The sequence below is a fragment of the Quercus lobata genome, chromosome 2, assembly GCF_001633185.2.
Source record: "Quercus lobata isolate SW786 chromosome 2, ValleyOak3.0 Primary Assembly, whole genome shotgun sequence".
Lineage (NCBI taxonomy): Eukaryota > Viridiplantae > Streptophyta > Magnoliopsida > Fagales > Fagaceae > Quercus > Quercus lobata.
The window spans coordinates 8,829,746-8,851,322 of NC_044905.1; the positions used below are offsets into that span (position 1 = coordinate 8,829,746).

The following is a 21,577-nucleotide window of genomic DNA, read 5'->3' on the forward strand; positions in this document are numbered from 1 at the left end:
ACAATTGATGATAATCTAAGAATTTTGGATTAGCTTCCGAAGACGGAGGTCCATAAAATCCGCAAGTAAAACTGGCTTAAAAATCGATGTTTATTGTGGTCAGATTCCATAAAAAATCTGCCAGTTATTATTAAAAAAAATAAAAAAAGAAGTGGGCCAAAATAATTGAAAAAACCCAAAAAGGGCTTTCTTCTTTAGTTCGGCCCAAACCACAGCACAGATAAAAACCCCAAAAGTTTATTAGCATTTGCTACATTTTATTCCTTAGTATAAACCGCATAGCTAATACTTTTACCTGAACCTCCTCTTCTTGCTGCACCTGTATACCATCACTCACATCTTCGTTGGAGCTCGAAAGAGAGAAACATGGAAGCGACTACTTCTCCATTCAAGGTATGTATGACTCCTCAAAAAAAAAAAAAAAAAAAAATCAAACATTTTGGTTACTCTTCGAAGGAATTGTAGAAAATAAGAAAGAACTATCTTCCAAGTTCCAACCTTGGCAATTTCTTCGCTGAGTGAGTATGTTATTGTATAAGTTATAACTGAGAGCAGTGAACAGTCTAGACTTTTGGGACTATTGAACATTTTATTCTATTCTTTTTTTGCTTTTTCTTTTTTGGTGGTAAGAGATGTTTTATCTTAAATTTTAGGACTATACAATAAAGTTTGTGCCTGAAGTCATGTAAAATTTGAAGTGGACATGAAGTTATGACCTTTGAGATGATTGATTTATGATTTATCCACCATTGTTGAGTGTTAGCGTGTGCATTTTGTGCAGATAATTTTGGGATCATCGTCAATAGCACGTCGAAAAATATTAGCTGAGATGGGATATGAATTCACAATTATGGTATTTTTACTCTCAGCTGGCTACTAAATTTCATTTCATGTTGATAGCCAGAAAGTTGACTCCTTTAATTACTTAGACAGCAGATATTGATGAAAAATGCATCCGAAAGGAAAAGCCAGAGGACTTGGTTATGGCTCTTGCTGAGGCTAAGGTGGGGATTTCTATCTTGAATTTCAAATTCAAAGTGCATTAGTAAATGTTATATATATATATATATATATATTCTAACTTGGGGTTTTAAGGTTTTTTTTTTTTTTTTTTTGGGGGGGGGGGGGGTGGTAAGTTGCAAATTCATCTAGTGGGTCTTGAACCGACCATCCTCACCCTCCATCCCATTATTATGGGAGAAGGAATTGCCAGTTGAGTTATAGCTCATTGGCAACTTTGGGTTGATATGTGCACTACGGCTATAAAGAATTCTCATTCTTATGCTAGTTATCATACAGAAGCAATATGGATAATAAACTCTCCTACAATTATTAATCAATACTTTCAAACTGTTGAAACACTGTAGTGAACTAAATGCTTAATTTATAGACCATTCTTGTGATTATGTAGAAGGATGTAGATTGTTCTTGTTTTACATTTGATTTTAGTAGTCATTCACTGTCATGCTTTCTGTCTGTATGTGTTTATTGTCTTATTGTTCCATTCGTAACACAAATGAAGAGTGGGAATGTTTACTTTTAATTTTCTTCCATTGATTGAGTGTGTATTGCATCTCAGGCTGATGCCATCTTATCAAAACTACAAACTATCAGTAATCAAGAGAAGGATGACGAACAAAAAATTTTGATTGCGGCTGACACAGTATGTCTTGCTTTCTTTTTTATTTTTCTATCGACTCAACTCTCTGTTTCAACAACAGGGTGTATTAGGTCTGGTATCACCTAGTGCCATTTATGGACTGAGGATACATTGCCTTTAGAGAGGGGAACTATTGTTCTTCAGTTCCTGCACCACAGATCTTGCATTTCACAGGATCTTCATAGTCAGACATGAGTGCTTCACTTCCATTGCTTTGTTAAGCACAGATGTAATGTAGTTCATGCTGTTAGTCAAGGGAGGGAGATGAGGCCATTCTGGTTAGGTTTTCTCTTCCTTTCGTAAAAACCCAAATCAAAGTTGTTTATCAATGGTAGATGAATATCTGGATATCACAAATGTAAACCTGGATTTGGATTTCATTACCATGTTATTTTCTGAGCATGGATATCAGAACATATGTATTTAGTTAATCTTTCAAAAAAATTGTAAATCTATATGCTTGTTGTGATCATTGATTTGGAATCAATATTGATAGGAATCAATATTATGGCTGTTGGTTACTCTTTGTTTTCAAGGCTAGATTTGTCTTAATTTGGGACATTGACTGCACACTCATTATTTGTTAAGAGGAAAACCAATATATTGATTATGGTGCTGCAATATTCAACTGTTGCATCTATGGAATTATATCTTTTTAATGCACTTTGTGTTTGTTTCTGCTCTCTCTGCCAGTAACATGCGTATTTCCATATCATTTTTTGATTGGTAACATGCATAGTTCCGTACAATCATTATTGCCATGGTTATTGTCTCAATACAGTCTACTGGTTTCTGGTTATAGTGGAACTGTGACTCTGTACTGACAATAGCTGATGGAACCTTACTCTCAGGCAGAAGCCATCTTACAAAGGCTCCCCATTGGTGACTATGTAAAGGATGCTGAGCCAACATTGTTAGTTACTTGTGACCAAGTATAAATCAAGTCCTTTGATATATTTATATTCCTGATTTATTGCACTTATCTTGCATTTTCATTTTTCAACCTAGGAAATAAATGTCCACAATATGTAAAGGATGTATAGGGAATTGGCTGGTAGAGTTTAGTTGGAAACTAACCTTCTTTCCATGCCAACCTAGATAAGTCTAATCTATTAAGACCTATGCTCCGTTAGTTTTGCTATAAAATATTTTCAGGTGCTTGGTGTGACATAAAATTCTCCAAGCACAAGCCACCAAAACTGCTGCTTCTCAGCCACCATCGGTGGCTTCATCCACCTGACTGGCAGCCCAGCCACTAGATGGGGGGGAGAGCCACTGTGTGCTTTGTAAAACCTTTTACCAATTTATTTTGGTAAAATGTTTTACAAAATTTTATAAAGGATTTTATGGTCAATGGAAAACAATTTCAGGTTTGACCAAATTTTGCAGCGAAATAAACCGGGCATTAATCTTCTGATTAACCAAGTGGCAAGTGCTGCCAGCAATGATTTAATTCTTTTAGATCAGAATTCATAAGTAACAGATAGGGTTTCAATTCCAGCACATATCTGGAACTTTGTGGGAGCCAAAAGAACTTATCTGATTGCTAGAAAACCTCCAGCTGTGGGCTTGGTACCAGGCCCAACCTTTTTTCCTTTATTTCTCTTAGGGTTTATTTAAAACTATCAGCTGTGGGCATACTTCTAGCCATCTAAAATTTGCCTGCCAACTGCAACATTGAAACGTTTTTAACATAAAGTGACATGAATATGCTCTCCCCCCTCCCCCCGAAATCAACACACACTCTCTCTAATGGAATTACTCTATTAATTAATTTATTTTCTTGAATGCTAGAATATCATTAAGGCTTTATTTTCTTGCACTTATGCCTTAACCCTTTTTTTCTCTACGGGTGGGAAATTAGCAAACAAAAGTATAAGGAAACAGTGATATTAAGAAAAGAAAAAAAACCTTAGGTTATGTTTGATAACAGTTTTTGTTTTCAATTTTCAAAAACTTGTTTTTGGGAATATAAAGAAAAAACAATTTTATTGTATTTTTGAAATAAAAAACATGTTTGGTTAGTTGAAATTAAAAAGATAGTTTTTTGAAGAAAAAAAAATAGAAAATACTAAAATATGTTGTTACTAGGATTTGAACTCTAATGCTAACTCATTAAATGAGACAGATTCATTAAATTAAATGTGTTTTTTCATTGACTTTTAAAAATTAGAAATTGAAAATAGTCTTTTGCATGTTTTCAGTTTCCTTCACAAATTGAGTTTTGAAAACAATTTTTGTTTTCTGTTCGCTTTGGGTTGCCAAACAAGTTTTTTAGCCTCAAAAATAGAAAACTGTTTTTGAAAATTAAAAATAAGGGGAAAAAATAATTACCAAACATACCCTTAACTTCTGTGCTCTGCTTTTGTTTCTTGGAACATCTCTGCCATAGATCTTATTCCTAGTTTGCTTATTATGGATAATCTGAGGAGTGGCAAAAACTTCTATTTAGCCTTGGGCAAATTAACAGAATATATATCTCTGTATGTCATGGGATGCGGCATACTTTTAGGCAAATAAAAGGTATTTGTACTCTCAAAGGAACATTTCCTAGTTTGCATGACGTGTAGATTAGAGGCTAGAGTTTTCTTCACCACCTGTTGGTATCTATATCATTATGATCTTGCATATGCCCTCAATACTTCTGGAGAGGTATTATGGACACTGATGTTTCTTATGCCCATATGTGCAAATTGCACCTTGTATCCTCAAACATAAATGGCCTTCTGGTGACAAGAATTGTTTGTAGATGTAGGAATGTTCATTTTTTACCTTGTTAGGAACTGAACTTTATTTTGTGTTATTTCTTACTGTTATTATCAAATGATCTGGAGGTGGTGGTCTATGAAGGTGTGGTCAGGGAAAAACCATCCAGTAAGGAAGAAGCACGGCAGTTTTTGAAAGGTTTGCTTAACTCTCTGCTCCCCCCTCGCCCCCTTTTTTTTCTAGTTCCCTATTGTTTTCCTATTTAATAACTCAGGAAATTTTATCAACATGGATTGCAGACTATTCTGGTGGCCACGCAGCAACTGTGGGATCAGTGCTCGTGACAAATCTTAAGACGGGATTCAGAAAAGGAGAATGGGACCGAGTGGAGGTACCATATGCTTTTATTGCTTTGTGAAACTCAGTAATTATTGTTGAGGGTTTTTCTTAATTTTAAATTTTAAATTTTTTTTATTTATAAATCTTGTCCTACTAGTGTTCCATTAAAAAGCTATTCCATTTTTTCTTGAGTATCAAGGCTCTTAATTATTGTCTTTAGAGATACATTTGCCAAATTTTACTTATGTGGTGATGCATTGCAGATCTATTTCCATACAATACCAGATGAAACCATTGAGAAACTGGTAATAGTTGTTTTCTTTCATTGAATTTGGGGGTTGCTTCTGCATCATTTGGTGAGATAATGATTTATAGGCTATAGCACTCCACTGATCTTTTTTCCCCCTTTATTTTCAGATTGAGGAGGGGACTGTGCTTTATGTTGCTGGGGGACTGATCATAGAGCATCCTTTGATACTGCCCTTTGTAAAACAAGTGGTTAGTTTGCTAATCTTTGAGTACCCGTTAACAGAAATCCAAAATTGTAAATAATAGAGATAATAGGTATAAAGGAAAAGCAGAGTTTCATTTCAAAAACTGCGGTCCCCTCTATTGGTTCCTAAAATTTAGTTGATGGGATGTTTTCCCCAAAAGCTCATGTGTTGACCTTCCGATACACTTGAATAAACTGATTGATTTTTTATTTTTATCCTTATTATTTTTATTATTGGTAAGTTACATATTCACCTAAATGAGTCTTGAACCCTATGACATCACCCTTCACTTTATTTTTACAAGGAAAGGAGGTGTCATTTATGCATGGCAGACAATTTGTTACATTTTAGACATGCCTTTATTTGATCCTTTTAGACATGCCTGTTACTTAGAATATTGATTGAATAATTAAATTCACTCCTTTTCTATCAAACTGAACCTTTTGGGATTAATGGTAATTTGTATAGTCTTAGAGCAAGTGGTCCTAAATTCAAACCACGTCTTCACTTTGTAATTTATTCCGCATGTTGGGTTGCATTTAAGTATTCCATGTATTGGGTCTCTGAATTGTGGGGAAGCTTGGGCCCACATATGAGGAGTGTTAGAATATTGACTAATAATTAAACTCACCTTTTTATAAGATCTAAGTTGAGCTAGTTTTGGGTTGGCAACTTGGAAGTTCAAAGGCAAAACAAATATAATGTGTCTATAATTCATTTTGCTTCAATTTCTTGAAGCATTTATCCGGGGAAGTAAATTTGTCTTTCAATTAGGCAGGGTGATGGTCTTGAATCTCTTGATCAAAACCTTTCCACCATCAATAATACTGAGAAACTTTCTTGTGTCTCTGAATATTAGCTGTTAATAAGTACTTATAAAAAAAAAAAAAAAGGTTGCTTGGATAAGTTGCTTCAATGTTTTCCAAATGGCTTGTCTTTAGCTTTGGTCTGGGTTACTAATTACTGACAAATATTTCTTTCATGTTTTGGTAGACATTAATTAGTACGTACCCCCAAAAAAAAAAAAATAATAATAATAAGGCATGATTATTGGTGATACTCTGTGCAGGTTGGGACAACTGACAGTGTGATGGGACTCCCCAAAGCTCTCACTGAAAAGCTTATAAAGGAGGCCCTCTAGCTTTTTAGCAAAAAAAAAGGAGGCCCTCTAGCTGCTGCAGCCATTTCAATCTTCCAGGCCTATTCGGTATTTTACCCAATTGACACAGCTTATCCTCCTGTTATTTGACCTCCGATCTTGTTTCTTCAAATTTCGTAATTGATTGCTCCAGTTCATTCGGGATTAAGGCTTGTTGTTAGTGTTAATTGCTCCAGTTCACGTGCACCTGTTGCGCACTGCTTTTATTTTTCAAAATGAGTTATCCGAATGCTGGGCCCTATTAGCTTTCATTGTTATGCCCCTTCATATTGTTACAGTTAATGATTCTTTTCCATTAGAAGAACACATGGGGGTATATGATTGTTGAGGCCATTTATCACTGTCCAACTTGTAGAAGCTATAGAGTGTAAGATTTGGTGAGCAAAATAATGTTGACATGTCAATGGTTGAGAAGGATTTGATCACCATGTGAGAACTGGAGCAGTCATGGTGATTCATTGTAATTGTCAAAAGGCTACAAAACACAGAAATGGTGGGCCGCAAGCCACCAAAAAAAGGAAAAAGAGCGTTGGCAATACAGCCTGTTCTTCTTCTATAAAAGCTATTTACTCAAATTGCCAGTCCAAAATAATACATAGCTAAAATCATGTCAATTTCATTCGTTGTTTACCCACAAAAAAAAAAAAAAAAAATGTAAAACAAAATAATTGGAGTCTTAACAAGTCACGTCTCTGTTTTCATTTCTATGTTTTTTTTTTTTTTAGCTGAATTGGAATGAAGGGCTATTGAATATTAACAAGTAAAATATGAAGTCTTAAACGAGATAGGAGGATCGAAGCTAAAGCCACATACTTCTTGTAGGAGGCTTCAAATTGAGGTGTGTACGGGGAGGCATCATCATCTTTTTTCAACATTTTAATGGTCTTGTAGGAGAGGGCAGCTTCTCTCTCCACCAAGTGAGTTAGGTGCAGTTGTATGGGTTTGCTAGACATTCTGATCATTCTTCCAGTCCTAAAACAATAAGCTCTCGTGGTTGTAATCATAAGCTCCCATTGTTGTTTGATGTGACCCATTAGTTATCTTAGGCATCATATATCATATATGTATTTTGACTCTTACAGTGTGTTGATTCTACAGTCGCATGAGATCAATATATTACAAGAGGGAGAATGCATGTATCATATTCACTTTCTCGATGTGATCGCTACACCTTTCTCATTGGTAGTTATTGCATTACTTATCATTGCTTTCAGTCGAGAGAGCATGGTTCTTCTCGATGCAGAGAGCGTTGCCACTGTTTTTCCATACTTACAGGCTCCAAAATGGTTGTGCCGTGTGAGCCAATAACAACGTGCTCTACACGTATGGTGAAAAACCAAGCAATCTGACATTATGTCCCGCTAGTCCATGTATATGCACCTTGCTAGCTATTTCCCAAACCATTCAGACTGAATCACGTACACCACCACTAAAGGTATCTAAAGTGTGGATAGTGGAACGAGCAGCCAAGCGTAAAAACACCACTTTAGATGGTCACCATAAGATTTGATAAAGCTACATAGTACAAGGTCCTTATCATGGGCTGTCAGAGAACAAAACAAGTATGCTTGTTGCTTACAGCAAGGTCTAGGATTTGTTAATGTTCACTGCTCACTACCCTATAAATGTGAGATTTATTCAGTTATTCTTCCACTTGCAATCTGCAAAGTCAGTAGCCCGGTACAGGAAGCAAACTTTTCTTTTTGGATGATGAAAGCACACCTTTTCTTTTGGCTAAGAACAAAACCATATTTTTCAACTTTTACTTTTTTTTTTTGGGGCTGATCAAGGGCAGTGGATATGAGCCAACAGACTCATCACACATCTTTGGATGAGATACATGAAATGACGAGTTGCTAAAAAATCCCTCAGTAAAAAAAAAGTTTCAACTTTCATCGGTTTATTTTGTCTAAAAATAAAGGATAAATTACATATTTAGTTCTTAACTTTGACACTACATTTTAATTTAGTCTATAACTTTTCAATTGTGTCAATTTAGTCTCTAACATTTTAATATCATGTCAATTTAGTCCATGTCATTATATTTTAGATGAAAATTGCTGACATGTCAAACAGTCATAAAATTTAAGTTTATTGTCACATAAACGGAAGCTAATTTTTTTATTTTGGTCATTTGACACATCAATTTTCATAAAAAAAAAGGACATAGACTAAATTGATACGGTACTAAAAAGTTAGGGACCAAATTGATACAAATGAAATATTAGAGATCAAATTAAAATATAGTACATAGAATATAAATCATTTACATAAAAATACCGTTATATGAAAAAATTACAAAAAAAGAATTTATGATTTCTAATTTTAAGAGTAGGGAAATATTAATACCAGTTTAAAAAATAATTTTAGAAACTTTGAAAAAAAAAAATTATGGTTAGAATTTAAACTTTCTTTAAATGGTCTTTAAAAGAAAAAAAAAAAAAAGAAGTAAACATGACCTCTAAAAAAGTAAAAGCAAAAATAAAAATCAAACTAGAATAAATAAATAAAGGTTTAATAATAAGAATAAGAAATAAGGAATAACTTTCGAAGACGGCAAAAACCCCGAAAAATCCGAAAGTAAATCCGGCTTTGAAAACGATGTTTACCGAGGTATCATCCCATGTGTAGTAGTAGTTAGTTTCGGCGTTTAGTCTTCACGTCAAAAAACGAGATTCAAAAGCTTTGAATTTTTTGATTAAACAAAAGTTTTTCGTTTCGTAATGAACTGAAACTTTTGTTTGTTATTTTTATAGGAGTTATAACCTCCCTGCAAAACTACACGCGCATAAAAATACATTGTACACACACACAGACTCACTTTGATTGGCTAAAAAAACACAGTCAAAATCTCAAACCCACCGTAGATTCCTTTTCTTCTCCACGGGCCGTTATTTAATTTGTTTTTCCCTTTTTTATAACCGTCTAACAAACACTGTCCTCTCACACTCACACATACCTGCTATTACCACTAAATCTCTCTCATTTATTACTTACCCCACACAACAAAATCTCTCAGATCCTTTACTTTTTTTCTTTTTCATTTAATTAAAAAAAAACTGATTGGCCCACCGCCATGGACCAAGGCCGCGCAACCCACTTAACCGCCGCTAACGGTGGCTCCGGCGTCGTTGTTGGTGGTGGTGGTTCGGTTGGTGTTCAGATCCACCAGTCACGTAGGCTTCCGGATTTTCTACAGAGCGTGAATCTCAAGTACGTAAAATTAGGTTACCATTACCTGATTTCGAACCTTTTGACCCTATGTTTCGTTCCTCTAATCATCGTAACCCTAATCGAAACCTCGCAAATGGAACTCGACGACATTCGGCAGCTTTGGCTTCACCTCCAGTACAACCTTGTTAGCGTCATCATTTGCTCGGCTTTCTTGGTTTTCGGTTTGACCGTTTACATCATGACCCGACCCAAACCCGTTTACCTCGTGGATTACTCGTGTTACAAACCGCCCGATCATCTCAAGGCTCCGTCCCATTCCTTCATGGAACACTCTCGCCTCACCGGCGACTTCGACGACTCGTCGTTGGAGTTTCAGCGCAAGATCCTCGAGCGCTCGGGCCTCGGCGACGACACGTATGTGCCGGAGGCGATGCATGCGATTCCGCCGGAGCCGACGATGGCGGCCGCGAGGGACGAAGCCGAAAAGGTTATGTTTGGTGCCTTGGATAAGCTATTCTCGAATTGCAGTGTGAAACCTAAGGATATCGGTATTCTTGTGGTGAATTGTAGTCTGTTTAATCCAACTCCTTCGCTCTCGGCTATGATTGTGAATAAGTATAAACTGAGGGGTAATATTAGGAGTTTTAATTTGGGGGGTATGGGTTGTAGTGCTGGGGTTATAGCTGTTGATTTAGCTAAGGATTTGTTACAAGTTCATAGGAATACTAATGCTGTTGTTGTGAGCACTGAGAATATCACTCAGAATTGGTATTTTGGGAACAAGAAGTCTATGTTGATACCCAATTGCTTGTTTCGTGTTGGGGGTGCCGCGGTTTTGCTCTCCAATAAGTCTGTGGATCGGAGAAGAGCTAAGTATAAGCTGGTTCATGTTGTGAGGACACATCGTGGGGCCGATGATAAGGCCTTTAGGTGTGTTTATCAGGAACAGGATGATAATGGGAAGACGGGTGTTTCTTTGTCAAAGGAATTGATGGCTATTGCCGGAGGTGCTCTTAAGACTAATATCACCACATTGGGTCCTCTTGTGTTGCCAATTAGTGAGCAGCTTCTGTTCTTCGCGACCCTGCTTGTTAAGAAGTTGTTCAATGCGGATGTCAAGCCTTATATACCGGATTTTAAGTTGGCGTTCGATCATTTTTGCATTCATGCTGGGGGAAGGGCTGTGATTGATGAATTGGAGAAGAATCTTCAGTTGTTGCCAATTCATGTGGAGGCTTCTAGGATGACTCTTCACCGGTTTGGGAATACTTCGTCGAGCTCCATTTGGTATGAGTTGGCCTATATAGAGGCTAAGGGGAGGATGCGCAAGGGCAATCGTGTGTGGCAGATTGCATTTGGAAGTGGTTTCAAATGCAATAGTGCAGTTTGGCAGGCACTTCGGAATGTGAGGCCGTCTCATAACGGTCCTTGGGAAGACAGTATTCACAATTATCCTGTGAAAACACTCTCTGAATAGCATTTTGGTTTGACTCTCCATTCTGGGTATTTTTCTTTGGTAGCTTAACCATCCTTATTTCAACCTTTTGTCAGTTCCTGAGATTGTTTTTTGTTGGATTTTTTTTTTTTTTGTTTGATACCAGATGTCAAATTGTGGTCCTTTTTACTTCACAATTCTTGTATGTTTCAGTTATGTTTCCAGAGTACTATGATTTGGAGAAATGCTGATTTTGTAATTTAATAATGCTCCAAAATTTCAACTTGCATAATCTTGTTCATCTGTAATTTTCTGTTAATGATAAAGAGTTTTCATAAATTTATGGAATATCCTCAACTTGTATTTGAAGTCTCGTATTCCATTCTTTTGATAGAGAGAAGCGTTGCATGAAATGTGAAATTATGTAAAACTAGAATTTAGTTTAGGTGAAGTCCTTGGTTGTCCACTGTTGAAAAGATAGCTAGATGCCAGGCCTATCCGCAACTAGCTTTCTTATGGATATGTGTTTGATTGTTGTTCCCTATTTGATGAACTCGTGCCTTCTTATGTAAATTCTTAATGGAAGGAAGACATCAATTATCCTGTTTGTCCATGTAGCATAACTTAATTTTTAGTGCTTAAGAGTTAAGACTGCATATATACAGAAAGAACAAGTAATGTAGAAGAATTCATCTACAAATGTATATGCACCCTGAATAGTTGAAACATGTAGACTTTCTTCCTAAAATTTTCTTGCATCTTCTCGATTATGTATATATTTTATGTTATTGTACACACCGCTATGTAGAAGTTTAATCTATATAATTCAAAATATAGGTGACTTCTCTGTCGCACAAGATTTGGATCAGTGGTTGCTTTTTTTCCCCTTTCCTATGCTAATGTAACACTGTTAGTTAGGTAATACTTCTGATTCTGCTGGCTTGCCATTTGCCAAGGTTTATTTTTGCTGCTTATGGATAAGATCTGATATGCAAGAAATTGGCTGGTTGGGATGATCGGTTAAGAATGCTTTACTCTTTTTGGTTCCAACTACTGCAGGAAAAATGACAATTATACAAAGATCCCAATGTCATTTATCTTATGATTTTTTCAAGAAAAGGGGTGAAACTAGGATGTTCTCTCTCTCTCTCTCTCTCAATGTAATCTGTAGCACTTTGTAGAGAGTATAGCATTAAATGCAGCCTTCTAAATCTCTTAAATTTGTGGGTTAGTTGCAGCTATCTACCCTAAACTTTAAGGCACCCTTTAGTACAAGGTTTTTACAACCAACACCCTAATTCTATATTATAATTAATTAGTCACTATCCAAGTTATTGTCTAAATTAACAGATTAGTGGGCTTGAATCAGAGTGTTGATTGATGAATTTTTGTAGTTTAGGATACACATTGCAAATGTCGCTATTGACCATGGGTTGCCCTTGCAAATTAATCTTGAATTAAGATACTGATTGCAGGACTTTGCAGTTTATGGTGTACATTACAAACGTAAAGTTTAGGGTGGACAGTCGTAGTTAACCCTAAATTTGCTCTACATCCCAGAGATGAGGATGGAATTACAATGGTAGTTTTCCAAAGAAATTGGCAGAGCCATCTAAACATTGGATACCCCTTTCCTTTGATCTTATTGTTGTTTTCCAATTTGACTTTTTGGGGACCCTGTTTTCTGTTAAACTGTTGCAGATATTCAGTATGCATTGGAACTATAAGCTAAATCAATGGCAAAATAATAGTGGGGTTTGGTATCAATGAAAGAGAAATATGTATTGATGGTCCCTCTAAATTATTGAGATACATAAGGAACTGCAAAATTGATAGTGTGTTTGATGTCAATGTGGGAAATATGAGCCTTATGCACATACTAATGTCATCTATATATATATATATATATATATATGCTCTTATGCACATCCTAATGTCATCTATATCAACTGAGAATCTACGAGCATATTCTCTTACTCCTTGGATGCTTTCCTAATACATGCAGGATTAGATTTTTTTTATTTTTTTGATCCTATCATTGTGTCACATTAATGTCATTTTTATCAATGGAGAATCTGCAAGCATATTCTTCTACTTCTGTGGATGCCTCCTAATATATGCAAGATCAAGTTTGGTCAGTCTCTGCTTATCAAAAAAAAAAAAAGTTTGGTCAGTCTCATTAGAGAGTGACATTTTTTTTATAAACTCAAAACAATAGTAAAGAATAACATTTAGTTGTCTCTAGCTATTTTGTTGCGTTAACATCATTATTTGGTTAGATTACATGAGCAATTATAGAACCTTTCTTAGATTTTACGGTGTTTAACTGATTCAAAATTTTTGCTAACTATCATGTAATATTTGCTCCTACAGTACTTGGGAAAGATATTCTATCTTTGTTAATAGGTACTTTCTTGTAAAGACAAAAATACACGCTATTGTCAATTTTAAAGACGTGGACCAAAGATTTGTTTTTGGAAAATAAGTAACAAATCTTTTGTTACTTTTAAAGAACTCTTTTCCAGATTATATAAATGGAATTTGGTAGAGCTGGGCGTTTCCAGATCCATCTTTTGATCCCATCATTACAACGTCATACTAACATGGTTAAAAAAATATGCCTCACCCAAATTATGTATTTTTTATGATGTGGACCTTGTGGTGGGTCTCAGTTTGGTGAGTTTGAGAGAGTATTTGATTTTTTTTTTTTTTTTGAAAAATTCAGTGCCTGTAGTAGAATTCTTATAATACAATCTATTGCGTTGACAAAAGTTATGACTGAAATTTAGGGGTATATAGTGAGGCTGGTTTGAGAAGTTTGATAAGTTAACAGAGGCTGGTAATGGTATGAAGTTTTGATAAATCATTTGGGCTCATGGTTTCCCTGGGATCTTTCACAAATTGGTAGAAAAAGTGTCTAATTTTTTGTAGGTTAAAATACTATTTTGGTTCTTAAATTTTACCAAAAGAACAATTTTCGTCCCTAAATTATTAAAAATTTGTTTTCCATTCTTAAACCATTGAAATTTTATCAAAAGTTCATTTTATTTTATGTTCTTAAATTTTATCAAAAGTTTGTTTTTCGTCCTTAAACTATTGAAAATGTTTTTTTTTAATCTCTAAACTACTTTTTTTTTTTTTAACTTTTTACAAAGTTTAAAGATGAAAAAAAAAAATTTAATTTAGTAACGATAAAATTTAGAGATTAAAATAGTATTTTATTCATTTTTTAATCTCACCTAAGCAGAGATGAGAGGGCTCTGAAGAAACTTGTATAACCAGCTACCTGTAAAAAAACTGTAATTTTGTTGCCAAACTATTACTTGTATCTAGAAGTTAGTCCTGTTATTTTAGTGATTGTATGGCTGTAAATTACCGTTTTCATGCCTACCAATCAAATTGATGGTTTGACTTGCCGTTGGATCATGGATGGTTCTGTTATACCTAATTTTATATTTGAATTTGCAGTCTTTTTTTTTTTTTTTTTTTTTTTTTTTTTTTTTGAGTCAGAGAAAGAGAGGTATGACGAATTTAAAGTTGTATTGGATTGGCCAATCAATGGGCTACCAGTGAGATGGGTAAACCATATCCATGGTTTCCTCTTATGGGTTTTATGAATCATGTGTTTTTTACTGACCAAAGAAAACAAGCCATCTGTTTTTCAAATGTTTTGAATAAATAAGCCCTACCCCCAACAAGAGGCAAGGTCAGAGCACATTCAAAATATAGCTATAAGTTTATGACCAAATTTTGCTCTCTTTTTTCAAAGATTGGTATTAATAAAAATGGTGTAAAATTGAGAGTCCATGTAAATATGAGGTACTTTAATAAGTAATAAACTAATAATAATTCATTGTGTGTGTGTGTGTGTTTTTTTTTTGGAGGTTAACTCATTGGGTTAATGATTAAGAAAATATATTATCTATAACATCCCGTGGCCCAGTGGGGGCATCCAAATGAGATTGAGTTCATGTTATGGGTCTACCCACTAGATTGCCAAGAAGTTGAGGGCCAAGCTCAGATTGTTTGTGGGTCAGGTTTTGCTTTTTGAAAATTTCCCAATCTTTTATAATGGAAATGGTATTATGAAATTGAAGCCAAGTACAAACTCATTTGCAGTTTAATGTATGGACGTCAAATCTCCTATCCAAATTCTCAACATAATGTACAAAAATAGGTCAATAAAAACTTAGTTCCATCAATGCACATAATGATGATGATGACCATCAATGCACATAATCATGCTTGTAAAGTATATTGAGGATGGGATCAGTCCAGCTATACATAAATCTCATAGACATTACTCATCAAAAGATGTGGACAAAAGCTCGTACAAGAGTAATCGACAATTTGATTATAACCCCTAGTTCAATCAATGCACATACTGATTATGATGCCCATCAAATCAAAGCACATAATCATGCTTGTAAATTATATCAAGGATGGGGTCAGTCCAGCTATACAGAAACTTCTAGACATTACTCACCAAAAAATGTGGACAGTAGCTCGCAAGAGCAATTGACAATTTGATACTGTAACCACCAAATTTATTTAAGGGTAGATATATCTCTTCTCATATATGATACCTTTTGTCCCTCTTCATAAAGGATGGTAGATACGTTTTGTCTAGTAATGAGAGGTCAGTGTCTATACACTTGACCTAACTTCTCTAAGTTGCATATGATGTGACAACTTAATCATGTAGACATGTAGTGGGTTCCTGTAAACTCGAGTCGTGGAATGAGAGAATGGTTCAACTCCCAACTATAACAACAAAAAATCAATTGATGTCTTGGCATAATAATAAAAACGAATTATCATATAACAGACACCATGAGTGTTAAATCGTATCCTATCGTGTAAACGATTTACACATTCTCTAGGTTGCATTTGGATTTGGTCCCTTAATATCTAGCAATATATGCAAGTGAATGTTGTTTTCTTGAAAAATTGATATGAATGAATTAAACAAAAAAATGAGGAAACTGTTGAACACAGAATACAGCTATTTGTAGAAACACACAGCTCACTGAAAAAGCTGTCTTTATGCATGGGCAAAAGATATACATGTTTACATCGCACAGGATCTGCAGAATCATTGCAAAATTGGAATCGCAGAAATTTGTTTCTTCTAATAGAAAAGGTGAAAACAAAAAGAAAGAGGAAAATTTTATCTGAAGGAAAACTGAATCTCTTCCAGAGCTCTCCCTTTAGTTTCAGGGACCCAAAGTGTAACAAATACCACAGTAAAGGCACACAATACCATATAAATGGTGAAGGTTCCTGTCAATAGCAGAGACAGCCTGAATTAGTTAAAGACCAATGAAACCATTAGAAAAAAAGAAGCAACATGATTAAAGTGAAGAGAATTAAAATAAACAATTCTGTCTGTAGGTCAATGTACGTAATTGACTAAAGATCAAAAGCCATCTCCTGCATTTTTTTTCCCTAGAGTAACTGGCATGGTGTTAAGCACATGTAGTTGGAGGGAAAGGGAGAAAGGTGCAAACCTGCACTGCTCCAGTCCAAGAGTAAGTTTGCAGTCATGGTCACCACCCAGGCAATGAACCAGTTGGCAAGCGTTGCAATACTTCCGGCAAGGCCCTTAATATTGATTGGAAGAATCTGCATCACCAAATTCATGCAATACGTGAGCTGTAACATTAACTGCAGCAAGTTACACAGATAAAAATGTTCTTTTGACTACATAGAGGTCATATGGTAATGAGTCGATGCTCCAATCCAAAGTGAACATAGTGATGAACAACTATTTTTGAGTTGCTTCCGGTGGAATCTACACAATAACTTTTGAACTTACAAAACGTTATTTTACAGCTAAAATTAAGATTTGCAATGTAAAAGGTTTGACATTCAAGCAGATTCTTATGCTTCTCCCTTTCTATAGAGATTAAGTGGAAATAATAGAGGGTAAAGTTTCACTAATGAAGAGATGGTGGTGTTCAAAATAAAGAGGGACATTGTCAAAAGCATCTCATTTCAGCCTTTCTGACAAAAGCAAGAAATCCAATGAGAAAATGTAATGTAATGGTGGTACCTCTGACATTATAATCCATGGAATGGCTCCAATTCCTAGTGAAAAGGTCGCTACCATTGCCTGAAAGAAATAATAGGTTAGACTGATAAAGGAAATTATAGCATTAATTTTAATATATAATGAGTTGGAATATACTAATATAGGCATACCACAACTCCAACCACTGAAACAATGCCCAATACGTTATAAAAAGTAGAATCCTCCGATGCAAAATCCTGGGATCATAATCATACAGTTTAAGTTGTAGAGAACATGGAAGAATAACAAACTTTTTTGCATGCATATCACAATCCTTCTGTCCACAAAATCCACTAAATTATTACCTTTAGATAGAATGATGCTGCAACAATTAGGAGGCTAACGGTCATTCCAGAGGAAGAAATCTGAAACAAAAAATTAAAAAATTCTTCATTTCTCCTCCAGGTAGATCATTACCTGGTGAATAAACATTGAGGAAAATGTTCCAACTCACAATAAGAAGAAGCCGGCGCCCTGATCTGTCCACGAACCATAGAGTCACTCCAGTGGCAAGGACCTGGATGGCATACAAATTTATGTGTGATTATGACTTGAGAACATTGGACAATAAGGAAAAGAAATCGAGTATTTTATTTACATATACTGCATTTTATCTTTGAGCTGTACCTGAACAGCACCAAGTCCACACGTAGCCGCATTGCTTGATGTAACCCCTGTAGACAATTATGGCATCTAATAAGACACTTGAGCATTAAGCTTGATTTTCCAGTTCACTAGTTTGTATACAAGAATTGTGTGAAATTGGACAAGCAACCTTATTCAGGTAAAACCAACATGGGGACATTGACAAGCTTTGAGCTATTTCAGGATGTAAAAGTAAGGTTGTTCAATAATAGATTATAAAACAATATAAGGATACTGAAAAGTGAACTATTTATTGCAAAAAGGATTTAAAATGAAAAACGTTGCTTGATACAACTAGTAGTTTCTTGAGGTTCTGTGTTAAACTTCTGAGTATGCAATCTTACACTCTCAATTTTAAGACTACTGTGTTTATGGTACACTACCTCTATGAAACGCTTCAATGTAAGATGACTGAGTTCATGCTTACCAGCAGTTTCAAAGATGGTACTGGAATAGAATAGGACACCATTGATTCCACTAAGCTGTTGCAGAACAAGTAATCCAATTCCAATCTGCAGGAAATAAATTAGCCAAAATCAACTAGGTAGAAGCCACAACAAAGATTGACAAAATTAAACATGTTAGAAAAAGAATTAATACCGTCAGAGGAAACCAATATCTTCTTTGTTTGAGTTCCGCAAACCGGATAGTTGACCTTTTGCTTGTTGATGCTACAGATCTCTGCAAAATGCTTATTTGACCATCATTTAAATAGGTAATTTCCCAGATATGTGGAATAAATAATTATGTACTTCAAGAGTTCTAGCCTGAAATTGTGAATGTCAAAGGGTTGACTTCTTTTAATGACAGGGAATAAAGTAAAATTATAAAACCAGTTTAATTTGCAGACTAGTGGCATTTACCTTGATTTCATTTACTTCAACGGAAATATCAGTATCAAACCCCCGGAGAACTTGCAAAGAAGCTTCAAATTCTTCTGTCATACCCATTTTTGCCTGGATTGAGGAAGGAAAACACAAATCAAGAAACTATAATAAGCTATCCACCTAATTAAGAAAGCCAATTTTAAAAATCTTACCAGCCATCTAGGAGATTCAGGAATGAAAAACAGACCAGGTATTAATATTGTACATGGCAGCATACCTGCAACAGAAGAGGTCATAACTTTCTATCATTCCCAAGATGCTTTTCAAATATATGAAGCCTTTTGTTCAATTATATCTAGCTCACATTTTCCTTACTCCTTTAGAACATGTAGGAGAATTAACTTCTTACTTATAAATTGATGACAAGGAGTTAACGAGTGCGAAGTTGTTCATAGACCACAAAAGAATTCACTGAAGTAACCACAAATCCAATGAGCACCCCAAACCCAAAGTCTCAAGTATTCATGTGAATAAGCCTCAAAAATTTAAAATTTTGGGGTTATTGTAGATTGATTGAGTCTCTTTTGTTGTTGATATAGCCTTCTTAAGCAGGGCTTTAGCCCTTTTCTTTTCAAATACCAAAAAATAAATGAATATTATTCACATGATATGATTTTACTAAAAAGGAAACTGGATTATCACACTACATGAAAAGATAAACCCTAAAGCTTATGAACACACCTTCATGAAGATAAACCTTATCAAACTCAAACAGTACAGACCAACTAGACATTGAGCCTTACTAAGTTAGAAATACATTTAAATTTAACTTCTCAACAAAATTTGAGCTAAACAAGTTTCACCACTCCCATTGTATTACACAAAAAACCTCTGTCAAGAACCCCATCACCACAATTTTTTTTTTACCCTTCATAAAATTTAGGAAAATTAAGCTTATTAATAAAGACAATTGAATTTTGTAGGCCTGAAACTTTATGACTATAATTAATGAAAGCAAGCTTTCTGCCTGGTAAGCATCTCTGCTCACCAGTGGTTTGGTAGACAAATAAGGTATAGAAGAAACTTTATTTTTAATCAATATCATCTCTTACAAAGAAGATGAGGTTTCATCTGTATGAGAAAAAATATAAAGAAAATGAGAGTACATATATGACCACCAGATTGAATCTTTCAGAGGATTACCTAAAACTGCCAGTATTCTCCATTCAACAAAAAGTCCCAGCACATAAGCCAGCATTATTCCAATGGTGACTGAAAGCTAGGAAAACACAAAAAGAAAAATAACTGAATTGGCCAGTGATTGGTCTCATATAGTATTATTGACACCATCTCATGCTAAGATAAACCACCAAACATAGCTAACCTGGTTCACTGAACCCAAACCACCTCTCATGTTCTGAGGTGCTATCTCAGATATGTACACAGGAACCTACAGATAATCAACAAAGTTAAACCTCCCAAGATATCATCTTTTGCACAGAATACCAAACTAGAAGATCAAAATTGCAACATTACCGTATAAGATATTATTCCCACACCAAACCCTTCCAACAGTCTGCCCATGTAGAGAAATGAATAATCCTACACACATCAGTTAATTTTTTATATAAGACGATATGCTTTGGCCCCCACTTTCCAAAATCCATATGCCTAGTTGAATTAAATCTAAAAATTGAACAATCACTATATCTTACTCTGGCAAAGGATATGGCAAGCCATCCAATAATATTTGGTATGGCAGCAATCATTAAGGACTGCAATTCATCACAAGAAAGTTAATACTCAGTAATCAATCATAACCAAAACAATCAAAAACAAAATAAAACCAATGTGTAGTAACAATAAGAAAAGCAATGAATGAACCAAATCCTACTCCTTTTCGACCAACATATTCGGAAATCTGACCGCTTGCTATTGCCCCAACCATTGCACCCACATTGGATAAAGAACCAAATAAAGAATACTGGCCCATGAATATTGTTAGAAACTTGTGTAAGACAAAATCCAAATCACCAAAAAAAAAAAAAAAAACAGCAGATATAGATTCACACCTCTGAAACCGAAAGTCCAAGATCCGAAGTGATTGCGGTTTGAGTAGGTGATGAATACCCAGACTGCAAAAAGTACATGAAAACAAAAATAGAACTCTGTTTAGTTGCTAAGAAAACAAGTTTGAAGCTTTGTTGCTGTTACATATGTGACACCCAGAATAGCAAAAAGCTTAATTTGTTGCTTAAGAATCAACAAGAAGAAGATTGCTTACAGTGAAACCAAACTGGATTGGTCCTAAAGCGACAATCAAAACACAAGCTACGACAGAGATAGAGCTGTCACGAATGACCTGAGACGAGCCCATCATACTGGACTGCCTTGACCCCATACGATACCAACTCCCAGTGTGCAAGAATGGCTTCCTGAGATCCCTCCCTTCTTCGCTCTCATCCCTGAAACTCATTTCTCCCTCTCTCTCTCTCTCAGACCAAGCCTATAACACTGATAGTGAGAGAGAAATGGAGGTATTGAATTTATTTGGCCACGAATAAGAGAATTGAGTGACTATTGAGTGTTGAGACTGTGTCTTATAAAAAAATATTGAGAGAGAGAGAGAATAAAAATGGATACTAATTGGTACAAGTAGATGAAAAATGTTAGAATCACAATAAACAAATTTTGTCGCAACTTGTTACTTAACGAAGCTTGACCGTTACTTACAACTCGACCAACGTAAATAATTGTGATCCTGGCCTATGTTGTAGTGTAGTGTAGTGGTGCCCCATTATCTGTTTATTTTTGTCTGTGCGCTGGCTGATGGGCTGTAATGTAATGACGCCACCACGACCACACGGGACCAGAGACCAAACTGTTAGTTGAAACTTTGGAAATCCAAACTGCCCTTTTACGCCGTTTCGCTCCGTCTCATGAAAAAACCGTGAGACCAACTTGGCAACCTGCTCTTCCACGTTTCTAAGCTACAATTAGTTTAGCAAAAAATCTAGGGAGTAGTGGCACACAGTCACAACCTACGTGGCTACGTCTACTCACTT

General features: G+C 35.4%; 3 protein-coding genes across 8 annotated transcripts; 2 read left to right on the forward strand and 1 right to left on the reverse strand.

The window, feature by feature from the left end:
* The first annotated feature begins 244 nt into the window (after positions 1–244).
* Positions 245–6,773, forward strand: LOC115974347 (7-methyl-GTP pyrophosphatase-like). Of its 6 annotated transcripts, XM_031094664.1 has the most exons (11): positions 245–393; positions 782–853; positions 930–1,004; positions 1,580–1,663; positions 2,512–2,592; positions 4,495–4,564; positions 4,666–4,757; positions 4,969–5,010; positions 5,123–5,203; positions 6,269–6,331; positions 6,363–6,773. In XM_031094664.1, exons 1-11 carry the CDS (start codon positions 367–369, stop codon positions 6,369–6,371), a joined length of 696 nt encoding a protein of 231 aa, XP_030950524.1. In that variant the 5' UTR covers positions 245–366; the 3' UTR covers positions 6,372–6,773. The 6 variants fall into 6 exon arrangements, with proteins under 6 accessions (XP_030950524.1, XP_030950523.1, XP_030950526.1 ...); XM_031094663.1 differs by having other exon boundaries at positions 6,269–6,773; XM_031094666.1 differs by lacking the exon at positions 2,512–2,592.
* Positions 6,774–9,134: 2,361 nt separating this feature from the next.
* LOC115974345 (3-ketoacyl-CoA synthase 4-like) lies at positions 9,135–11,336 on the forward strand. The gene has a single exon (XM_031094662.1). It carries the CDS (start codon positions 9,435–9,437, stop codon positions 11,007–11,009), a length of 1,575 nt encoding a protein of 524 aa, XP_030950522.1. The 5' UTR covers positions 9,135–9,434; the 3' UTR covers positions 11,010–11,336.
* A 4,599-nt stretch (positions 11,337–15,935) lies between these two features.
* Positions 15,936–21,234, reverse strand: LOC115974348 (sugar transporter ERD6-like 6). The gene is made up of 18 exons (XM_031094670.1): positions 20,797–21,234; positions 20,585–20,647; positions 20,407–20,496; positions 20,228–20,287; positions 20,049–20,114; positions 19,897–19,962; positions 19,716–19,791; positions 18,725–18,789; positions 18,549–18,641; positions 18,286–18,366; positions 18,113–18,197; positions 17,668–17,714; positions 17,495–17,557; positions 17,346–17,405; positions 17,172–17,237; positions 17,023–17,082; positions 16,478–16,592; positions 15,936–16,250 (listed from the first exon to the last, which is right to left on the reverse strand). The coding sequence occupies exons 1-18, from the start codon at positions 20,986–20,988 to the stop codon at positions 16,138–16,140; spliced, it is 1,461 nt and encodes a 486-aa protein (XP_030950530.1). The 5' UTR covers positions 20,989–21,234; the 3' UTR covers positions 15,936–16,137.
* Positions 21,235–21,577: the final 343 nt, after the last annotated feature.

Coding starts and splice junctions, on each gene's coding strand:
- LOC115974348 (XM_031094670.1), bottom strand. CDS start 20,988: ATGAGTTTCAGGGATGAGAGCGAAGAAGGGAGGGATCTCAGGAAGCCA. Junction 18,790..19,715: donor GAGAATACTGGCAGTTTTAG/GTAATCCTCTGA, acceptor CTTCTGTTGCAG/GTATGCTGCCATGTACAATA. Junction 17,406..17,494: donor GGCGCCGGCTTCTTCTTATT/GTGAGTTGGAAC, acceptor TTTTTGTTTCAG/ATTTCTTCCTCTGGAATGAC.
- LOC115974347 (XM_031094663.1), top strand. CDS start 367: ATGGAAGCGACTACTTCTCCATTCAAG. Junction 1,005..1,579: donor TGGCTCTTGCTGAGGCTAAG/GTGGGGATTTCT, acceptor ATTGCATCTCAG/GCTGATGCCATCTTATCAAA. Junction 4,565..4,665: donor AGCACGGCAGTTTTTGAAAG/GTTTGCTTAACT, acceptor CATGGATTGCAG/ACTATTCTGGTGGCCACGCA.
- LOC115974345 (XM_031094662.1), top strand. CDS start 9,435: ATGGACCAAGGCCGCGCAACCCACTTAACCGCCGCTAACGGTGGCTCC.